This window comes from Bufo gargarizans, chromosome 3, assembly GCF_014858855.1.
Source record: "Bufo gargarizans isolate SCDJY-AF-19 chromosome 3, ASM1485885v1, whole genome shotgun sequence".
NCBI lineage: Eukaryota > Metazoa > Chordata > Amphibia > Anura > Bufonidae > Bufo > Bufo gargarizans.
Window position 1 is genome coordinate 113785310 of NC_058082.1, and position 18911 is coordinate 113804220.

Below are 18911 nucleotides of genomic sequence, written 5' to 3' on the forward strand. Positions count from 1 at the left end.
ATTGGCACATTTCAAATGAGATTGCGGTGTGCCAATGTCTGTGCAGTCAGACAGTGGTCCAGTGTAAGCCCCTGGCCTGTCTTCTGCGTTTTCCAGCAGGCTGCACCTCTCTGTACAGCCTGCTGGTGAATGTCAGTATAGCACTGACATTAAAATACAATGCACTAGAGAAATAGTGTATATATATATATATATATATATATATATATTTTACAAGAGATTCAAATATTGCCTATTATAGTCCCCTTGTGGGACTATTAAGGCCTTTTAAGTGAGTTTTCTACACAGGTGTGATGTGTGAAGTGAACACATGGCACCCGCACTGAATCCTGACCCATTCATTTCAATGGGTCTGTATACAGTACATGAGCATTTTTTTCATGCATCAGTTCTGCGTTTTTCATGCAGCCCTGGCCACATAGAAGTGAATGGGAGGGCTAGGAGATGTTGTTTTTAAACCTTCAGGTTTCTTTTCACTCCTGTAAAAAATGCATCAAAACTGATTGCATCAAATCTAACAGTAAGACTGTCTTTGGTTTTGTCAGGAATATGGATTAATATTTACTGTCAGCCATGTCCTCACACCCAACATTTGCTGAAAGATAGCAGATGTGGTGAACTCCACAGGAGGGCCCTGCTTCAAAGCCCCAGCCAGATAGCATAAAACTCCTAGCAGGCCACATTTCGCACCTCCATTCAGACAGCACGGATCCTGCAGAAAAACCTCCCTAAGCCATTCCCCAGTTCAATCAAATCTAGCAGACGGCATGGAACCGGTGATTTATAAGGAATTATAAATTGCCTGGCCATCACAGGTGCAAACCGATTATATATTTGTGTCCCAGTGGCCACAATGAACATGCCCATGGTCTTAGTTTGGTGGTTGGATACCAGGGAAGGGAGATATAAATATCTCCCCACAGAAACCCAATAACGGTACCATGTTTGGACACAGTTTCCATAGAAAACAATCAGAGCTATAGCTGTTTAAGAAATGAAAGCTGAGCAACAAAGACCCTTTTACTATGTGGCTAGGTTCACATCTGTGGCATAGAGTCCGGCACAAATACTGGACAAAAGAAATGCTGCATGCATCTGTATTTTCTCCAGCAGAATGTGGCATCCATAATGGAAACTCACTGGATCCCATGATTATGACTGGGATCTAGTGAGCACTGTTGGTGTCTGGCACGTGCCTTATTTGCCATTACAGTCTGGCAGTACATTTCTAGGCTGGAACAGAAAAGCTGAATAGCCCTTCAGATGTGAACCTAGCCTTAGATAGTTGTGATAAATTAAGTGCAGTGATTGTGGGGGGTAAAATGATTATTGGAGTGGACTAGGGATCGACCGATTATCGGATTTACCGATATTATCGGCCGATATTCAGGATTTTGAACGTTATCGGTATCGGCATTTATTTTGCCGATATTCCGATAGCGTACTGGGAACACAGATCGCGCTGCTGACAGCGCTCTCCGTGTTCCCTCAGCAGCAGCACAGGGGAGAAGGAGCAGTGTCTCCTCCCCCTGTGCTGCTGCTGCCGCTCCAGCCAATGGGAGGACAGGGGAGAAGAGGAGGGGAGGAGCTATGGCCACTGCTCCACCAATGAAGCTTAATATCACATTAATTCATATACAGGAGGCGGGAGCTGCAGAATCACATAGCCGGCTCCCGGCCTCTATGAGCTGTAGCTGCGATCTGCGGTAGTTAACTCCTCAGGTGCCGCGGATCGCAGCTACTGCTCATAGAGGTCGGGAGCCGGCTATGTGATCCTGCAGCCAGCTCCCGCCTCCTGTATATGAATAAATTAGAAATTAAGCTTCATTGGTGGCGCAGTGCGCCCCCCCAAGCCCCCCAGTATCAGACATTGGTGGCGCAGTGCGCCCCCCTCCCCCCCAATATTAGGCATTGGTGGCGCAGTGCGCCTCCCCCCCAAGCCCCCCCAGTATTAAGCATTGGTGGCGCAGTGCGCCCCCCCCCCCCAGTATTAAGCAGTGGTGCGCGCCCCCCCCCCCACCCCAGTCGCAGTGCGCCCCCCCACAGGATTCCCTCTCCCCTGCTCCTCCGATCGGAGCCCCAGCAGTGTAATGCTGGGGCTCCGATCGGTTACCATGGCAGCCAGGACGCTATTGAAGCCCTGGCTGCCATGATAAGCTCCATGCTGCTGTGTGCACAAAGCACACAGCAGCAGGGACAGTGTGAGCTCCTATTCACCCTGATAGATCTCTATCAGGGTGAATAGGACAAGGGTTCTAGTCCCTAAGGGGGCTAAAAGTTAGTTTAAAAAAAAATAAAAGTAATAAAAATAAAAACACCAAAATATTAAATATAAATGAAAAAGAAAGATTTACAATAAAAATAAACATTAATTTTCAGCAGATTTGTGGGAATTTTAATTTTTTTTTCAAAAATGAAAATTCCCAGAATATCGGTATAAATTATCGGCTATCGGCCTGAAAGTTCACAAATTATCGGTATCGGTATCGGCCCTAAAAAATCAATATCGGTCGATCCCTAGAGTGGACATCTCCAGGCAAACTAATAAGCAGCAGTTCTGTAACAGATAATTTGAATTAGGGACTAAGAGCCCTTTGACATGGACTGAGGATTGGTACAATTATTGGGGGTGAACATTTTTAGGAACGCTAATTTCCCATAATTATCCTTCCTAAGATGCTGCGAATCACCTGAGGAATGAAAAATGATAATTTGCTGGAAGATGGCATCTTTCATGTGGCACCTAAAATCATTGTTTGTGGGCAGGTTTACATTGATCTCATTCCCAACCTGATTTGGAAAGGTTCTACTGTATCTCCAGCTGTATCAGAACTAGCTTTGTGATCCCAGCTTGACGTAACCCCCTTCCCTTTTAGCCGAGTATGACCTCAGCTAGACTGGAGGGGGGGCAGTGAAGAATTTTCTCACAAACTGCAGGGAGAGGAGCAAATGTATTGATCCTCCTGCCCTGGTATAGCTGTACATGACCCAAGGGGGAAGGATAACATGGACTAATAGTCACATTTTTTCCGTAAAAGAAACAAGATAAGTCTTAATCATCTAGTCACCCCTTTGCCATTAAACTATTTATTGATGCCATGACACCGAAATTTACTAGCATTTTGATTACAATGCAAATAATTTGCACCAAACAATTGTACCACAAACATCATTAATGCTTTCTTTTTAACTGTTTCTGTCCCAGTCTGCTTCTCTAGTAAAACCCATTACATGCTACAGGAATATGTCATATATTTCTGACAGATAGAAAAGGTTTCTAACTTCTCATTCATGATTTTCTCACCCTAAACAATTGTTTTCAATGAATTTTACAAAAATGAAAAAAAAACAAAAAAAAACACAAAACAGTATGATTAACAAGTAAAAATTGGGTTTCTGCATAGGACTGCATGGTTCAGGAAGCAACTCTGAAATAGGTGTAGGGGATGTATTTTTTTCTGGTTTTGTGGTTATTCCTCATGAGAGCTCGTTCACACATGATGCCTTTGCATACTTTTTAGCAAACGTTAAAAGGGGTTGTTCCACTATAAGAACTTATCCCATATCCACAGAATAAGTATCTAATGGTTATGGGTCTGACTGCAGGGATCCCCTCTGACCATAAGAATGAGGAGCAGGAAACCCTTGAGTGAATGGTGATGTTGTCATGCTTGCACGCTGCTGCGTCCTTCAACTCTGTGTGACTGCTGAAGATGGTCGAGTTCTGTATTTGACTTCCCACTCTTTACTCTGGGGGCATCGTCATGTCATTCTTGTCATTGATGGTGGTTCGGGTGGTCAAATCACCACCTATTAGATACTTATGCCCTATCCTGTTCATGAGGGATAAGTGCTTATGGTAGGACAACTACTTTAACAATGACTAAACTATTGGTGTCCAATAACACCTTGTGTTAAGCCACATCCCAGAATAACACTCCGTTTTTACTTGTGTAACCTTGGCCAGTATTTTTCGTTGCAACAATGTTACAGCCTATATTATATTCTAAAGCTGTACTGACAGTTTTGCTGATTGTCATTGGAAACAGACAGCAAATATTTCATTATAGCATCAGATTACTGTACAGTGTCTGGTGTACAGATTACACTAACTAGAATACAAGTTCTATTCTGTTATACCAGTGATGACTCAGGACCCGTACAAGATAAGAAGCGCCCATCTTGTAACATATGGCATAGATTCCACTAGGTGTCAAAAGTATTCTGCAGAAATATTGGTTTATGCAGACAAAATGGCTTCTTCCAGCTGAAGCAAATTAGATGTGCTCTGAAAAGCCTGTCCTACCTTGTCCCAGAGATACTGTATAGGATTAAGGTCTGGGAACTTAAGCAAGAAAAATTTGCTGTCATGGTCTTCCAATCCATAACTATACAGCTCAAATTGCATGATGCATTTTCCTTCTGCCATAGGGTAAACGGCTGCCATGAAGGGATGAACTCGGTTGGGCACAATTCTTGGGTAAGCCCTACTGCCAAAACATCAATCCACAGTTGGCTGAGGATCCAGGGCTGAGGATCCAGGATGTGCCAAGAAAATATTCCCCACAGTATTATTCCACGGTTACCGGCATAAACTGATGCCTGACACAAAGGGTTCATCGATTCATGATACTTGCTTCAAGTTCTGACCCTCCCATCAGTATGTTGCAGCAGACATCTGGATTCATCTGACCGGGCAATCTCTTTACACTACCCCAGTCATCCACTATAGAACACCTTTGCCCACTGGAGTCAGCATTTCTGTTTTCCTTGGACAACAAAGGCAATAAAATTGGTCGTCTGTTTTTATAGCCCATCCGTGCTAATGAAAGACGAGTTTGCAATTTGCTGGACTAAGCAACACCTGTTCATCAGATAGATTCTTGACATCTTCCACTGGCACCTTTCATTGATCAGTTGTTTATGTCCACAGGATCCCCTTTTAATGGATGTTTTACCCAGTCATACCATTCTCAGTATACTTTCAACACCATTGCATGAGAAAACCCCTCAGGGTTGGCAGTCTTTGGTCTATACACCGTGGCTACTGACCACGCTTTATTCAAGGTCGCTCAGATTGTTTCGATTTTCAATTTTTATTGTCAATTCACATGGAAGCTGATCCACAGAAAACTTGCTCACCTGATTTTATGCTGCACTCCAGGGTCAACTGTCTAATTTTTGTCCAGGGAGGCTCTGGTTGTGAAAGTGAAGGTGGTCATTCAGTGCATATATACAGTTGTTCAACTTTCTATGTAGATGAACTCTATATACAAACTATAAAATGTCCAAGGATGGACCTACCCTTTAAATATATTTCTGTTCAGTCATCTCATTCTGTTATATTCAGCACGGAGACTGACCAAAGCCAAATTCTTTACTGCCTAGAAGCATTAAGCAATCAGCTGACTGCCATACAACTCCAGCTATTTAAATATAGATATGACTGCAGTTAAATTAGAACAATGTCAACAATTATGTAATATACTCAGGATATGTTCTCCACGCCCTCCCCAATTAATAGAACAATCCATTCAGATCCTTGTTGGTTACATAGGTCCTCTTCTCTCTCGCGTGTGCTTTTGATGGAGGTTGTAGCTGGGTTAAGTGGAAACAATTGCTATGCAGAATACAACCAAGAAGGAGAAACAAAGTTTTAGTCATGCAGAAGGTACTTAAAAGTTTGTGCAACTTTGATATTTTTGTGTTTGGGCATATTGTAGAAGCCACAGTGATTGAGGTGTCTGAATTTTTTGAGTGCTAGATTTAGTGATGCAGCTACCCCGAAGAGATGAGTTTGTTTCAAGCTAAACATCAGATGTTGTCAGATAGTGAACCCTGGTGTGAAGTACTATGAAGCAGTTTAAGGGTAGGTTCATGTTTGAAAGTTTTGTTGCAGAAATGTTTGCAACTGTCCCTGTAGTCTGAATGGGGTTTGCAGAAATCCATGCACATGATGCAGAAACAACCTAATTTAGATGTGTGAAAGAGATTAGTAGTTGCAGAAAGTTGTGAACATACTATAAGGTAATTTGTAATGTCATATGTAATAGGCCAATACTTAATGTTCCTATTAGGGTTATTTAGTTTAGAAAAAAGATGGCTGAGAGATCTAATAACCATGTATAAACATATTAAGGGTCAGGACAGAGATCTCTCTCATCATCTATTTATACCCTGGACTATGACCATGTCGAGGAGACATCTTCTACATCTATAGGAAAAAAGGTTTGTGCATCAACATAAAAGGGCTATTTACGGTAAGATGGAACTCTCTGCCTGAGGAGGTTGGTGATGGTGAATTCACTAAAAGAGTTTAAGAGGGGCCCGGATATATTTCTGGAGTGTAATAATATTACAGGTTGTAGTTATTAGAATTCTGGTGAAGGGTCGTAGATCCAGCGAGTTTTTCAGATTGGAGTTAAGGAGCACTTTTCCCCCCTACTTCGTGAGTTGTTTTTTTTTTTACCTTCCTCTGGATCATTTTGCAGGATAACAGGCTGAACTGGATGGACGAATGTCTTTTTTCAGCCTTACAAACTGTTACTATAAGCTCATACATTAATCGCTTTTTAACTTGAGTTTAATGCTTTCAAAATCTTACGAGTACTAAGACCACATCCACATAAGGGTTTAATTTGTGGTAATATGTTATTCACATGAGTTACATGTAAGTTTTGCTGGGTATATTCTGCAGATTTCAACCTGTGCTTCGCAAATGGAGAAATCACTACTAGGGTTGAGCAAATTTTAATTTTAATAGGGTCCGGGTTCGGGTTCTGAACCCGAACTTTCACCTAAAGTTCGTCCGAACCCAGCAAACCCGAACTTCCACGGGTTCGCTCATCCCTAATCTCTAAACACAAATTGACTTGCTGCAATTTTTTTTTGCATTGTGTCCATGAGATTTCTTAAAATCTCATCCACTTTGCAGGCACTATTATACACTGCAGGTTTAATGCCTGTAAATCTGCAATGGTTCAGTTTCATGTGGGCACACTGTAAAAGTTGATCTTTTTGAATGCTATTATTACTATAAAAAAATCTTGTAACTCTTTTCGGTTCTACCATGGGCTTTGTATGCCAGACCAGTACACCATTGCTTCTGTCTTTTTGGAACTTTTCTTTCTGTTGTTGTGCCTGTAATGGTACAAGTGGTCATATAACAAAATGTACAAACTTAAATTGTATTTTTATTGAATTAAAAATAGTTTTATTTAATTCTCCGATCACTGAACTCGACCTTAGAGAATATAAGTGCATCAGTTTTGTTCAGATATCTAACTAACTGCTCTAGTGCAGTGTCCCACTAGTGTACCCCTCATAGTGAGCTGTAAGGAGTTTTCTGTATAGGATGACATATCTCAGACATCTCAGAGGAACTTAAACTGTGGGCCTCATTTATCATTATTTTTCACCAGTTTTCTGATGTAAAAAACTGCGTGTTTGCAACTTTTTAAACACCACTTTCACAAACATTTTGAAGCAAGTGTCATTTATCCACTGCCTTTGTTACTTTCCCCCAAACATGCATGATAAGGGTGGGAAGGGTGTGGAGCCAGTATCCTCACCACATTTATCTTCTTTCAAGCCAGTTTTCTGACATAGAAGAAGACGCAAATCTATGACAGCTAGGGGCTGACATGCATTCCAGGTCAGGTAAACGAGCAACCAAAAGCATACGCCTCATAAAACGCTGGTCTATAATAAATCAAGCCACGTGAGTTCTACTGGTCCCATTTTTGTGCAAGTTTCCTATCCTTGTGCCTTGCGACTAGCAACACTAAGGGCACACTAAGGGCACTCCACCTTCCAAAAGCCAAGGGTATTATTGCGGGATGACTTGGGAGAAGAACAACACCAGGTGCGCCCCACTTCACTGCACAGCCCTCAGGGGGTGGGGCGAGGGAGAAGGACATCACCACTGTAAGGCCTATGGGTACCCCAAATACCACTATCTCTTTCATCTTCCCCTCTTGCCTCCCATCCACATTGCTGCACTATCGTGATGTATGTATAAAGCCTTTCAGTCTAAATGTGTATTTTCAAAGATGATGCAAAGTTTCTACGCTCTCTAGGATTTGCCTTACATCATGTATTACAACATAATATTCCTTTAAAACATAATCATTTAGAATAGTTCTGTTTGTCAGTAGTTTATATCTTGGGTTTTGTCATTTTTGTGGACATATTACTTGATTTTTTTTTTTTTCCGAAAAATGTTTTCAAAGCTGTTTATGAGCTATATCTTGGACTTTGCCACCCTGGGACATTAACATTCTTGTTTTACAAGCGGTTTCTATTCAACTTTGTTTTATAAGTTATTGATTTTCCTAGAGGATGTCTCTTGAGAGGTATCTGTCACTAGGTTTATGCTGCCCTAACTTTTTTGAGCTGTAAATATCTTAAAATGTTCCCTTTAAGTGATGTAGAATTACTTAAATCCATCCAATACATATATTCCTGTCCTGGAAATCTCACATTTTGTGATGCGTTCCTACTTCCAAACTATCTTGTCTCTATAAAACTTAAAATTTAATTTCAGTATCAAAGCTGTTCATACACATTCAATAGCAATCGGCCAAATGATTGTTTGGTTGACAGCTACTGTATCTCTTTTGACTTCCACATACACATATAGCTTGGCCTAGCCTGTATATGTACTCAATGGGGAGAGGGGAGAAAGCTGCTGCCAGACACTACTGCCAGCAGCTTATCTCCTGGCAGAACAAAGGAATAATGCAAAAACATTCACTTCGCCCGATCCGTCTCTCCCACAACATATATATTAGACTGTTGGCTGAACCTGCCATTCTTCTGTGTGTACATCCAAATATAGTTTCATTCATTAAGTGGATTCTTTAGTTTTTATTTTTATATTTATTAGTGTTGCGCAAACTTCTGTTTTCAAGTTCGGCGTACAAGGTTCGGGTTATCTAAGAATTTCATTTATGGATTCTGCTACCACGGACCACAACTTATGGTCTGTGGTGGCGGAATCCATACCTAAATTCTTAGATAAACCGAACCTTGTACGCCGAACTTGAAAACAGACGTTCCCTCGTCCCTAATATTTATATAGATTAGTAATCTATTTAGCTCTTTCATAATTTGTCTATCTAAAGCCAAATTCATATCTGCATTGTAAACTCTGGCACTCTGTTCTGGTCACTGTATCCAGCATACAGATGCAGCAGAGCTAAACTTGATGGTTAACGCGTTTATGGTTAAAGGGAACCTGTCACTGGGAATTTTGTGTATAGAGCTGAGGACATGGGCTGCTAGATGGCCGCTAGCACATCCGCAATATCCAGTCCTCATAGCTCTGTGTGCTTTTATTGTGTAAAAAAACGATTTGATACATATGCAAATTAACCTGAGATGAGTCCTGTATGTGAGATAAGTCAGGGACAGGACTTATCTCAGGGTAATTAGCATATGTATCAAATCGTTTTTTTTACAAAATAAAAGCACACAGAGCTATGGGGACTGTATATTGCGGATGTGCTAGCGGCCATTTAGCAACCCATGTCCTCAGCTCTATACACAAAATCCCGGTGACAGGTTCCTAAGGTTATCTAACTCTTTCAATGTATTTCAAAGGCTTTTGTCAAAAGATGGCACGATATAACACTGACATGTGTGACATCAATTTTAACTCGGCTAGATCTGTATATGCTGGATTTTGGGCGGACAAAAAATACCACACACAAGCATTTTTTGTGTGACTGAAAGCCGGCGTAGATACTGGATAGCAGCTGGAGCCCTGCTAGATCCCATTCTAGTGAATTGGGATCCAGTGGTGCACCTGGTATTCTGCTATCCCTGATACAGTGAACTTTGGCATACTGTTCCACATATGGACATGGGACCAACACAGATGCCTTCAGCTGCCAAGTGCACATGTAACAGGTCAGCCAGTTTTATAGGTACAAATCTGCTGACAGATGTCCTTTTAAAAAAAATACTTTTTTATCAGTATTTTTAGGTGCATAAATATCAAAAATCTGGATCTCGTCTCCTGTTATCAACACTCATTTCTGTATCTTCATCATCAAATTCCTTGTATTTTACAGTCTTCTTAAAGAGAATCTGTCAGCACTTATTTGACTTGATTTAGTCATTTTGCTAGACTCTCTATTGAGTAGCTTTAGTACAAGCCCAGTCCTGCAAAAAAAAAAACTACAAAAACGCAAGCAGTGACAAACTGAGTCAAAAATATAAACTTTTTAACTACGTTTGCCCAATTATAGTCTATGGGTATGTAAAACCATATTTTTGTATACGTTTTTTCTGTTTACAAACGTATCCCCTTGACGTACAACAAAAACGAGATGTGAACAGTCCCTAAGCCAGTTTTATAGGTACAAATCTGCAGACAAATGCAGCTAATTGGATATGTTAAGACGTGCAAGAAATTAAATCGCTACAGGTGACTTCAGTGCTGTCTCTGATTAAAAATGAGAAAAATAGTAAAAGACCTGTGCACACCAATGTAGTATTATGGTAGTGCTGTGGAAATGTGGGTATTATAGTCCCATATTCATCAAAGATAGATACATCTTACACACACTCCAGCGAGTTGGGATGCACAATTTGTGATTTTATTACATGTGCAGCAAACAAAATCGAAATTGTAGCAAATTCAAATTAATCAGACAGCAAAGGTGCTGTCACGGCTGAGGATGGGGAAAACCCTCAGTTGTGTGATGCCAGAGGATGTTAGTGGCTGCTCGGCCAGGACGACAGAATTAGAGAGCAGGTCACCTCCTATCGCGTCCCTAATCTGACCCTGACTCCTAACCATATGAGCCAACCCTGATGGTGGAGGGCTCATACACCGGAACCTATATTCCCTGCTAGCCCTCAGGATTGCCCTGGAACAAGGAGCAGGGTAAGACGACCTGTTCCTCCTAGGCACGGAGGAACAGGAGTCTCACTGGCCAAGCTGCAAGGAAAAGGGGAACACAAACAGACATATGGATATGGCAGGTGAACTACACTAGTTCCAAACCTACCTGCCACCGCCTTGCTCACTGGATCCCGTGCACACATACATATACACACAGGAACCCAGATCCATAGCTGCATAAAACATAGAAAGAAAAGCAACATCAACTAAACATCACATATAACATTTATGACCACAAGGGTGGCCCTCACTGGCAGATGGTATACAAACCAGGAGGATGACTCCAGCAACATGCCTGGAGTACCCCTCAGACCTCTGCTCTCAACTGAGGCTAAATAGCCCATGTAGCCACACCCACACACAGACACAACCAGAGTTCACACAAAGAGAGAGTTAACCCTTCCTACACCAGGCAAGGGATGGAGGCCACTTAAAGGGGAAAGTGCACACATAAATAAAACCCTGTGCACACCAGACATACAAAAGACACACCTAACAAAGACAGGTTGCCAGGTGCAACCACATGCACATTGCAGCAAGCTGCCTAGCACCAGCTCAGGCTGCTATACTGCGACATACAAAATAACAACTTGGTGCCCGTGGCAACTACAAGTGAGGCAACATACTAGCGGCCCTCACCTGTGGTTGAACAACCAAACCAAACCGCAGGCAACAGCTTGCGGTTCAGGAGTCACGACCATGACCATGGTCGTGTCATGGTCTTACCTTCTTGCTGTTCTCCTTCGTTTGACATGTGCTGGCGGCCATCTTGGTTTCTGGGTTTCTTGTAGCCTCCCACCCTGCGGCTTCTCCTTCCCACTGGGAGGAGCTGGATGCCTAGCTCATATATATAGGAGGTCTGTGGCTTCAGTTCCTTGCTTGGTCCTCCTGTGTTCACATGCTTCTAAGACTGCTGCTGCTTCTGGTTCCTGATCCTGGCCTCGTCTGACTACCCCGCTGGTTCCTGATCCTGGCTTCGTCTGACTACCCTTCTGGTTCCTGACCTCTGGCTACGCAAGACCCTGCTTCGGTTTAGCCATCCGTTTGGACTTTTGCTTACAGCTTGATTTTCAATAAAGCCTTCTTATTTCCACTTATCTCTTGTTGTACGTCTGGTTCATGGTTCCATGACATTAGGACCAAGCCATGAATTCTGACGGTACAGGGCCATCCTCGCTACCTACGCTGATTGCCAGACTTGATCAGCAGGATCACCTGTTGGGTCGGTTCGCTGTGGCGTTGCAAACCCTGCTTGAACGCACGGCTCATTTCGCTTCCGTTGCCGATGGGTCGGTTGTCGCTCCTGGGCCCGCTCCTACTGCCGCTCCGGTTGTTGCGCCGGAGTCTACCCCGACACCTGTTGCTGCGCCTGCGGTGTCTCGGGGTATGACCGGTTCTGCCCCCCTTCCACAGCGCTTTGGGGGAGAGCCAACTCAGTGCCGAGGTTTCCTTAACCAGGTGGGCATTTATTTCGAGTTGCTGCCACATGCTGCCTTTCCTACTGAGAGATCAAAGGTGGGCTTCTTGATCTCGCTGCTCTCGGACAAGGCCTTGGCCTGGGCCAGCCCTTTATGGGAGAACAACAATCCGGTGGTTGCCGAGTTTTCCGGTTTTGTTGCTTCTCTTCGGAAGGTATTCGATGTGCCGGCTCGTGCTGCCTCTGCTGCGAAGCTCCTTATGTCCATCAGACAGGGTTCACGATCCGTAGCTGAATACGCCATTGAGTTTCGTACCCTGGCAGCAGAGGTGGGCTGGAATAATGAGGCTCTGGTCGCTGCTTTCTCTCATGGTCTCTCGGATGCCTTGAAGGATGAGGTTGCAGCTAAGGACCTACCAGTGGAGCTCGAGTCTCTTATTTCTTTCCTGATTTTGATTGACACCAGACTCAGGGAGAGACCTTCCTTTAAGGAGAGCCTGCGGAGGCCTTCTAACAGATTGGCGCCTACGTTTGCTGTCCCACCCGTGCCTCCCTCTCCTCCCACGCCTCCTGGGGATGACTTGTCTGGGGGTGAACCCATGCAGCTGGGGTTTGCTCGCCTGTCCGAGGGGGAGAGGGTACTCCGGAGACGCGAGGGCCGATGCATGTACTGTGGTCTCGGTGGGCATTTTCGGTTGGCATGTCCGAACCGTCCGGGAAACGCTCGCACCTGAGATCCTGTCGGGGGCAGATCTTGGGTCGAGTCTCCTCGTCCCCGGTTTCCCGTGTTGACAAACCACTGATCACTGTTGTCCTCTCCTGGGTCGGGGGCTCGGTGACGACCCAGGCGTTGGTGGACTCTGGTGCTGGTGGTTTGTTCATTGATAGTGTGTTCGCTGCCGCCAATTCCATTCCTCTGCAGCCTCGAGGTTCCCCACTGGCTCTTGAGGCGATAGACGGCAGACCCCTTCTGCCGCCACACGTGACTCATGAGACCCTTCCAGTGGGGATAGCCATTGGTGCCGTTCACAGAGAGTCGGTCTGTCTCCAGGTGATTTCGTCTCCACACTACTCGGTGGTCTTGGGGTACCCCTGGCTCCAGAAGCATAATCCGACTTTCGATTGGAGATCGGCCGAGATCCTCTCGTGGTCACCGCAGTGTGGGGCTAGTTGCATCCATGGGCCTGTCAAGTTGCTGTGTACTTCCTCGGACTCTCTGTTGCCTCCTGAATACGAAGAGTACCGGGATGTATTCGATAAGGTGCGCGCGGTTGCCCTACCTCCGCACCGCCCATACGATTGTGCCATAGAGTTACAATCTGGTGCCGTTCCTCCTCGTGGCAAAGTCTATCCACTGTCGGTAGCGGAGAATGAGGCCATGGAGGAGTACGTGAGGGAGGCGCTTTCACGCGGACACATTCGCAAATCCTCGTCCCCGGCAGGGGCTGGATTTTTCTTTGTGAAAAAGAAGGGCGGTGAGTTGAGGCCTTGCATCGATTACAGGGGTCTCAATCGCATCACGATCAAGAACGCTTACCCGATACCCTTGATTTCCGAGCTGTTCGATCGCCTCAAAGGGGCCACGGTCTTTACCAAACTCGACCTGAGGGCGGCATATAACCTGGTAAGGATCAAGGCGGGCGATGAGTGGAAGACCGCGTTTAACACCAGGACCGGTCATTATGAATCCTTGGTTATGCCCTTTGGGTTGTGCAATGCGCCCGCAGTCTTCCAGGAATTCATCAACGATGTTTTCCGTGACCTGTTGCAGCAGTGTGTGGTGGTCTATTTGGATGACATCTTGGTATATTCTGAATCCATGGAGGCCCACATTATGGATGTCAGACGAGTGTTGCAACGGTTACGAGAGAACAGGCTGTTCGGTAAGCTTGAGAAATGCGAATTTCACCGATCCCAGGTAACCTTCTTAGGTTACATCATTTCCGCTGAGGGGTTCTCCATGGATCCTGAGAAGGTTTCGGCTGTCTTACAGTGGCCCCAGCCCAGTGGTCTCCGTGCCCTGCAGCGCTTTTTGGGCTTCGCCAATTATTATCGGAAGTTCATCAGGGACTTTTCTATGCTAGCCAAGCCTCTCACGGATCTGACCAGGAAGGGCAGTAATTTCCAGGTCTGGCCGCTCGAGGCCATCCGAGCTTTTGAGGCTCTAAAGTCCGCCTTTGTGTCGGCTCCGATTCTGTCGCATCCCAACCCTGGGTTGCCCTTTGTCCTCGAGGTGGACGCGTCTGAGACGGGAGTAGGCGCCCTTCTGTCTCAGCGTAGAACACCAGAGGGTCCTCTGCTTCCTTGTGGGTTTTACTCCCGGAAACTGTCTTCCGCGGAGTGCAACTATCAGATTGGTGACAGGGAGTTATTGGCCATCGTGCAGGCCCTTAATGAATGGAGGCACTTGCTCGAGGGTTCGGTGGTTCCGGTTCTCATCCTGACGGACCACAAGAATCTGACCTATCTTTCTGAGGCCAAGAGATTGACACCACGTCAGGCCAGATGGGCTCTGTTCTTGTCCCGTTTTAATTACGTGGTCTCCTACCTACCCGGTTCCAAGAACATCAGAGCGGATGCCTTATCACGGCAGTACTCCGAGCTGTCCGGGGAGGAGTCGATTCCGACTTCGGTCATACCTCCGAATCAGATCCTGGCCGCCATTCGCACCAGCCTGACCTCTCCCCTGGGTGAGCAGATTTTGGCGGCTCAATCTGGTGCTCCCTCTGGGAGACCCAACGGCAGATGTTTTGTGCCTGAGGAGTTGCGCACTCGGTTGTTGCGAACCTACCATAACTCCAAGGCCGCGGGGCATCCTGGAAAGAATCAGCTGTCCTGGGCTGTTTCACGTCTGTTCTGGTGGCCTTCTCTACGTTCCGACATCGCCGCATATGTAGTGGCATGCTCCGTTTGTGCCCAGAGTAAGTCCCCTCGGCACCTTCCGTTGGGCCTTTTGCAACCCATAGCCACCGGGGAGCGCCCATGGTCACACCTGGGGATGGATTTCATTGTGGACCTCCCTGCATCCCGAGGCCATACAGTCATTCTCATGATTGTGGATCGGTTTTCCAAAATGTGCCACTGTGTTCCTCTCAAGAAGTTACCCTCTGCACAAGAGTTGGCCACGATTTTCGCCAGGGAGGTCTTCCGGTTGCACGGTTTGCCCAAGGAGATTGTGTCGGATCGGGGGAGTCAGTTTGTGTCCAGGTTCTGGCGCGCCTTTTGCTCCCAGTTGGGGATTCATCTCTCTTTCTCCTCGGCCTACCACCCTCAGTCCAATGGGGCCGCAGAACGATCCAATCAGGCCTTGGAGCAATTCCTTTGTTGCTATGTCTCCGATCACCAAGACAATTAGGTTGACCTCCTGCCTTGGGCTGAGTTTGCCAGGAACACGGCGGTGAACTCTTCCTCTGGGACGTCTCCCTTCATGGCCAATTATGGGTTCCAACCTGCCGTGTTACCGGAGGTATTCTCTCCCCAGGATATTCCGGCTGTGGAGGATCACCTTTCCGTCCTACGTGCTTCTTGGGTACAGATCCAGAGGTCCCTTGAGGTCTCTGCGCAGCGCCAGAGACTCCAGGCTGATCGCAGACGAGCGCCCGCTCCTTCCTACCAGGTCGGAGACCGTGTATGGTTGTCCACCCGCAACCTCAACCTTCGAGTGCCCACTCCCAAGCTGGCGCCTCGCTTTGTTGGTCCCTTCAGAGTGCTTCGCAGGGTAAACCCGGTAGCCTATGCCCTTGCGCTTCCTCCTGGCATGCGGATCTCCAACGTGTTTCATGTCTCCCTGTTGAAGCCATTGGTGTGTAATCGTTTCACTTCCTCGGTTCCTCGGCCCCGTCCGGTCCAAGTGGGCAATCGTGAGGAATATGAGGTGAGCAATATCCTGGACTCACGCCTGGTCCGCGGTCGGTTGCAGTTTTTGGTCCATTGGCGTGGTTATGGTCCAGAGGAGCGTTCCTGGGTTCCCTCCGCAGATGTCCATGCTCCTGCTTTGCTCCGAGCCTTCCACGCACGCTTCCCTCAGAAACCGTTCCTTACTCCGCGGAGGAGGGGCCCTTGAGGGGGAGGTACTGTCATGGTCTTACCTTCTTGCTGTTCTCCTTCGTTTGACATGTGCTGGCGGCCATCTTGGTTTCTGGGTTTCTTGTAGCCTCCCACCCTGCGGCTTCTCCTTCCCACTGGGAGGAGCTGGATGCCTAGCTCATATATATAGGAGGTCTGTGGCTTCAGTTCCTTGCTTGGTCCTCCTGTGTTCACATGCTTCTAAGACTGCTGCTGCTTCTGGTTCCTGATCCTGGCCTCGTCTGACTACCCCGCTGGTTCCTGATCCTGGCTTCGTCTGACTACCCTTCTGGTTCCTGACCTCTGGCTATGCAAGACCCTGCTTCGGTTTAGCCATCCGTTTGGACTTTTGCTTACAGCTTGATTTTCAATAAAGCCTTCTTATTTCCACTTATCTCTTGTTGTACGTCTGGTTCATGGTTCCATGACAGGTCGTGACAGGTGCAGTATTAATTGTGCACTAGGGGATAGTTGCATAAAAATTTCTTGTATGGCGACACATCAGACATTTTGGTCCTTCTGGACCTTTTTCAATATGTCCCTGTGGGCAGATACAGGAACAGGCATAAGGAAACGACTTTAACATGAGCATAGAATAAAGAAAAATGGTTCAAAGTGTTTATTAAAAAGGGTGGGTTCACACTAGCGTTAGGGATTCCGTTATGGCTTTCCGTTATAACATGGTTATAATGTAAAATAACGGAATGCCCAGACAGAATGCAAAACGGAAGCCTGGCTCTCACAGTCTCGCTTGGTTAGGCGAGTCGGCTTCATGTTTCATTGCATACGTAATTATGCTCTTATTTTGATAGGGCTTATTTGCACAGAGCTGAGGTTGGTTCTGGGTGACTGTTATTATTGCTCCATGATCTTGACATTGCTGAACCATCGTGATATTGTCCTTCTATTTAGATTAGTTGTTGTTATTGTATTTATTAATTTATGCGGTCTGTGTAAAGCTGGGATGGTGTCTTTTCTGTCACCTTCCTTTTTTTACGGTAATATGTTTTGTAATTTATTGATACGTTATTAAAGATATATTTTTATGGGTATCCTATGAGCTCCATGTTTTTTGTTTGTTTAATTTGTATGTATTTGGGAGCTTTACCATTATTATTGCTTCAGGGTGCCCTTTTATTCAGCCACAACACTTGTTGACATATTTTAATTTTGGCACTAGGGACACCTACGATCATTTGTATTAATGACTAATTCCAGTATCGGACTGGGTTCCGTAGGGCCCACCAGTAAAATTAATTCTGGGGTCTCAATGTAAAGCTATAAGCAAATACTACCACACACACTGCGGCAGCAGCAGCAAGACCCTCAAGATGATTATAAGGGGAGGTTTCTGGGGAAAGAGGATACTGGCTGAGATTGCTCTGTAACTAGAAGTCATCTCAGGCACAAGTAAACACTAGTAGTTTGTTAAATCATCTATCCAGTTTTTTATATGAACATAAGCTGGTGGAAATGCTGTATTCTGCTTATCTGTATGTACTGCCGTCAGGTCTACTGTGCCACATGCTACTTGTGCAGAGGATGGGAGGCTATGGGCCCAACTTTCTCAGGGGCCCACCGGGGGATTCAACTATTCTCCTGGGGCCCACTCTGAGCCTTCCTAATTCTCATAACAGTCCAGCTCAGTTTCTAGAATAGATATTATGCTGATATCCAAAAGCTTACGACATAAACTAGATGACATAAAAATAGATCAAGCACCCATAGTGTTAACTATAAAAAAAAAATCGCCATCTAAAATTTCTATAACCAGCAATTCCCCTCTTTTTTTATTAAATTTATGAAACAGTCTAGGAAATGCTTAAAATATTTTGGGATAATTATTTTAGAAATAATAGTAGCCATTTAAATTAGGGGTGTCAAACTTGCTGGATATACGGTCTGCACATTCTTTTAAAATACGATGCAATACAGGTGTATACACAGCAGTGAAGTGCAGAATTCACAGCCCACACAGGATGCCCGCTCTTCTGTGTTCCAGGTGTGTAATATCCGCATATATCACATGTACTCTTCACCCCTGAGCTTCACCTCAGCCAGCCACACCAGGGAATGATGCCAACAGTTCCCTTAATGGTGGAAACACTGGGATGAGACCGATGTCACTACTTTTTTGTGATATTCTAATCAGTTTTCAAGAAGAAATAAAATCACATGGCTGGACAACCCTCTCAGACCCCACGTGAGACCCCAAAATCAATGCAGACTCCCAGACCAGACCCTGGAATTAATACAGACCCTCAGAAAGACCTCACACTGCTGGTTTCCAGTATTTAGTTATGCTGGATACGGTAACTCCAATAGCCTCTGCTGGGACAGCATAGCAGAATTGGTTACTGCATATGTGAACCTATCCTTAGCTAGTAAATTGTAAGATCAACTAAACATGCTTCAACTGAAACTGGAATTAATTTCATTACGTAAAAAAATGATATCTTCGGAATAATTACCAGAAACAACAAAAGTCCTAGTTGAGAAGTCTAGGACTGGATGATT

The 18911-nt window shown here is 45.2% G+C and overlaps 1 protein-coding gene across 2 annotated transcripts in view; it reads left to right on the top strand.

Annotated features, from left to right (window-relative positions):
* Positions 1 to 18911, top strand: part of STAC3 (SH3 and cysteine rich domain 3) — a 129882-nt gene that overhangs the window by 40547 nt on the left and 70424 nt on the right. The window contains exon 1 of one of the 2 annotated variants that reach the window (XM_044286428.1): positions 5549 to 5671. The exons of the other annotated variant lie outside the window; for it this stretch is intronic. Within the exon in view, the coding sequence (XP_044142363.1) occupies positions 5663 to 5671 (9 nt within the window). The 5' untranslated portion in view covers positions 5549 to 5662. Of the gene's footprint in view, positions 1 to 5548; positions 5672 to 18911 lie in introns of those variants that run through there. 2 annotated transcript variants of the gene reach the window in all.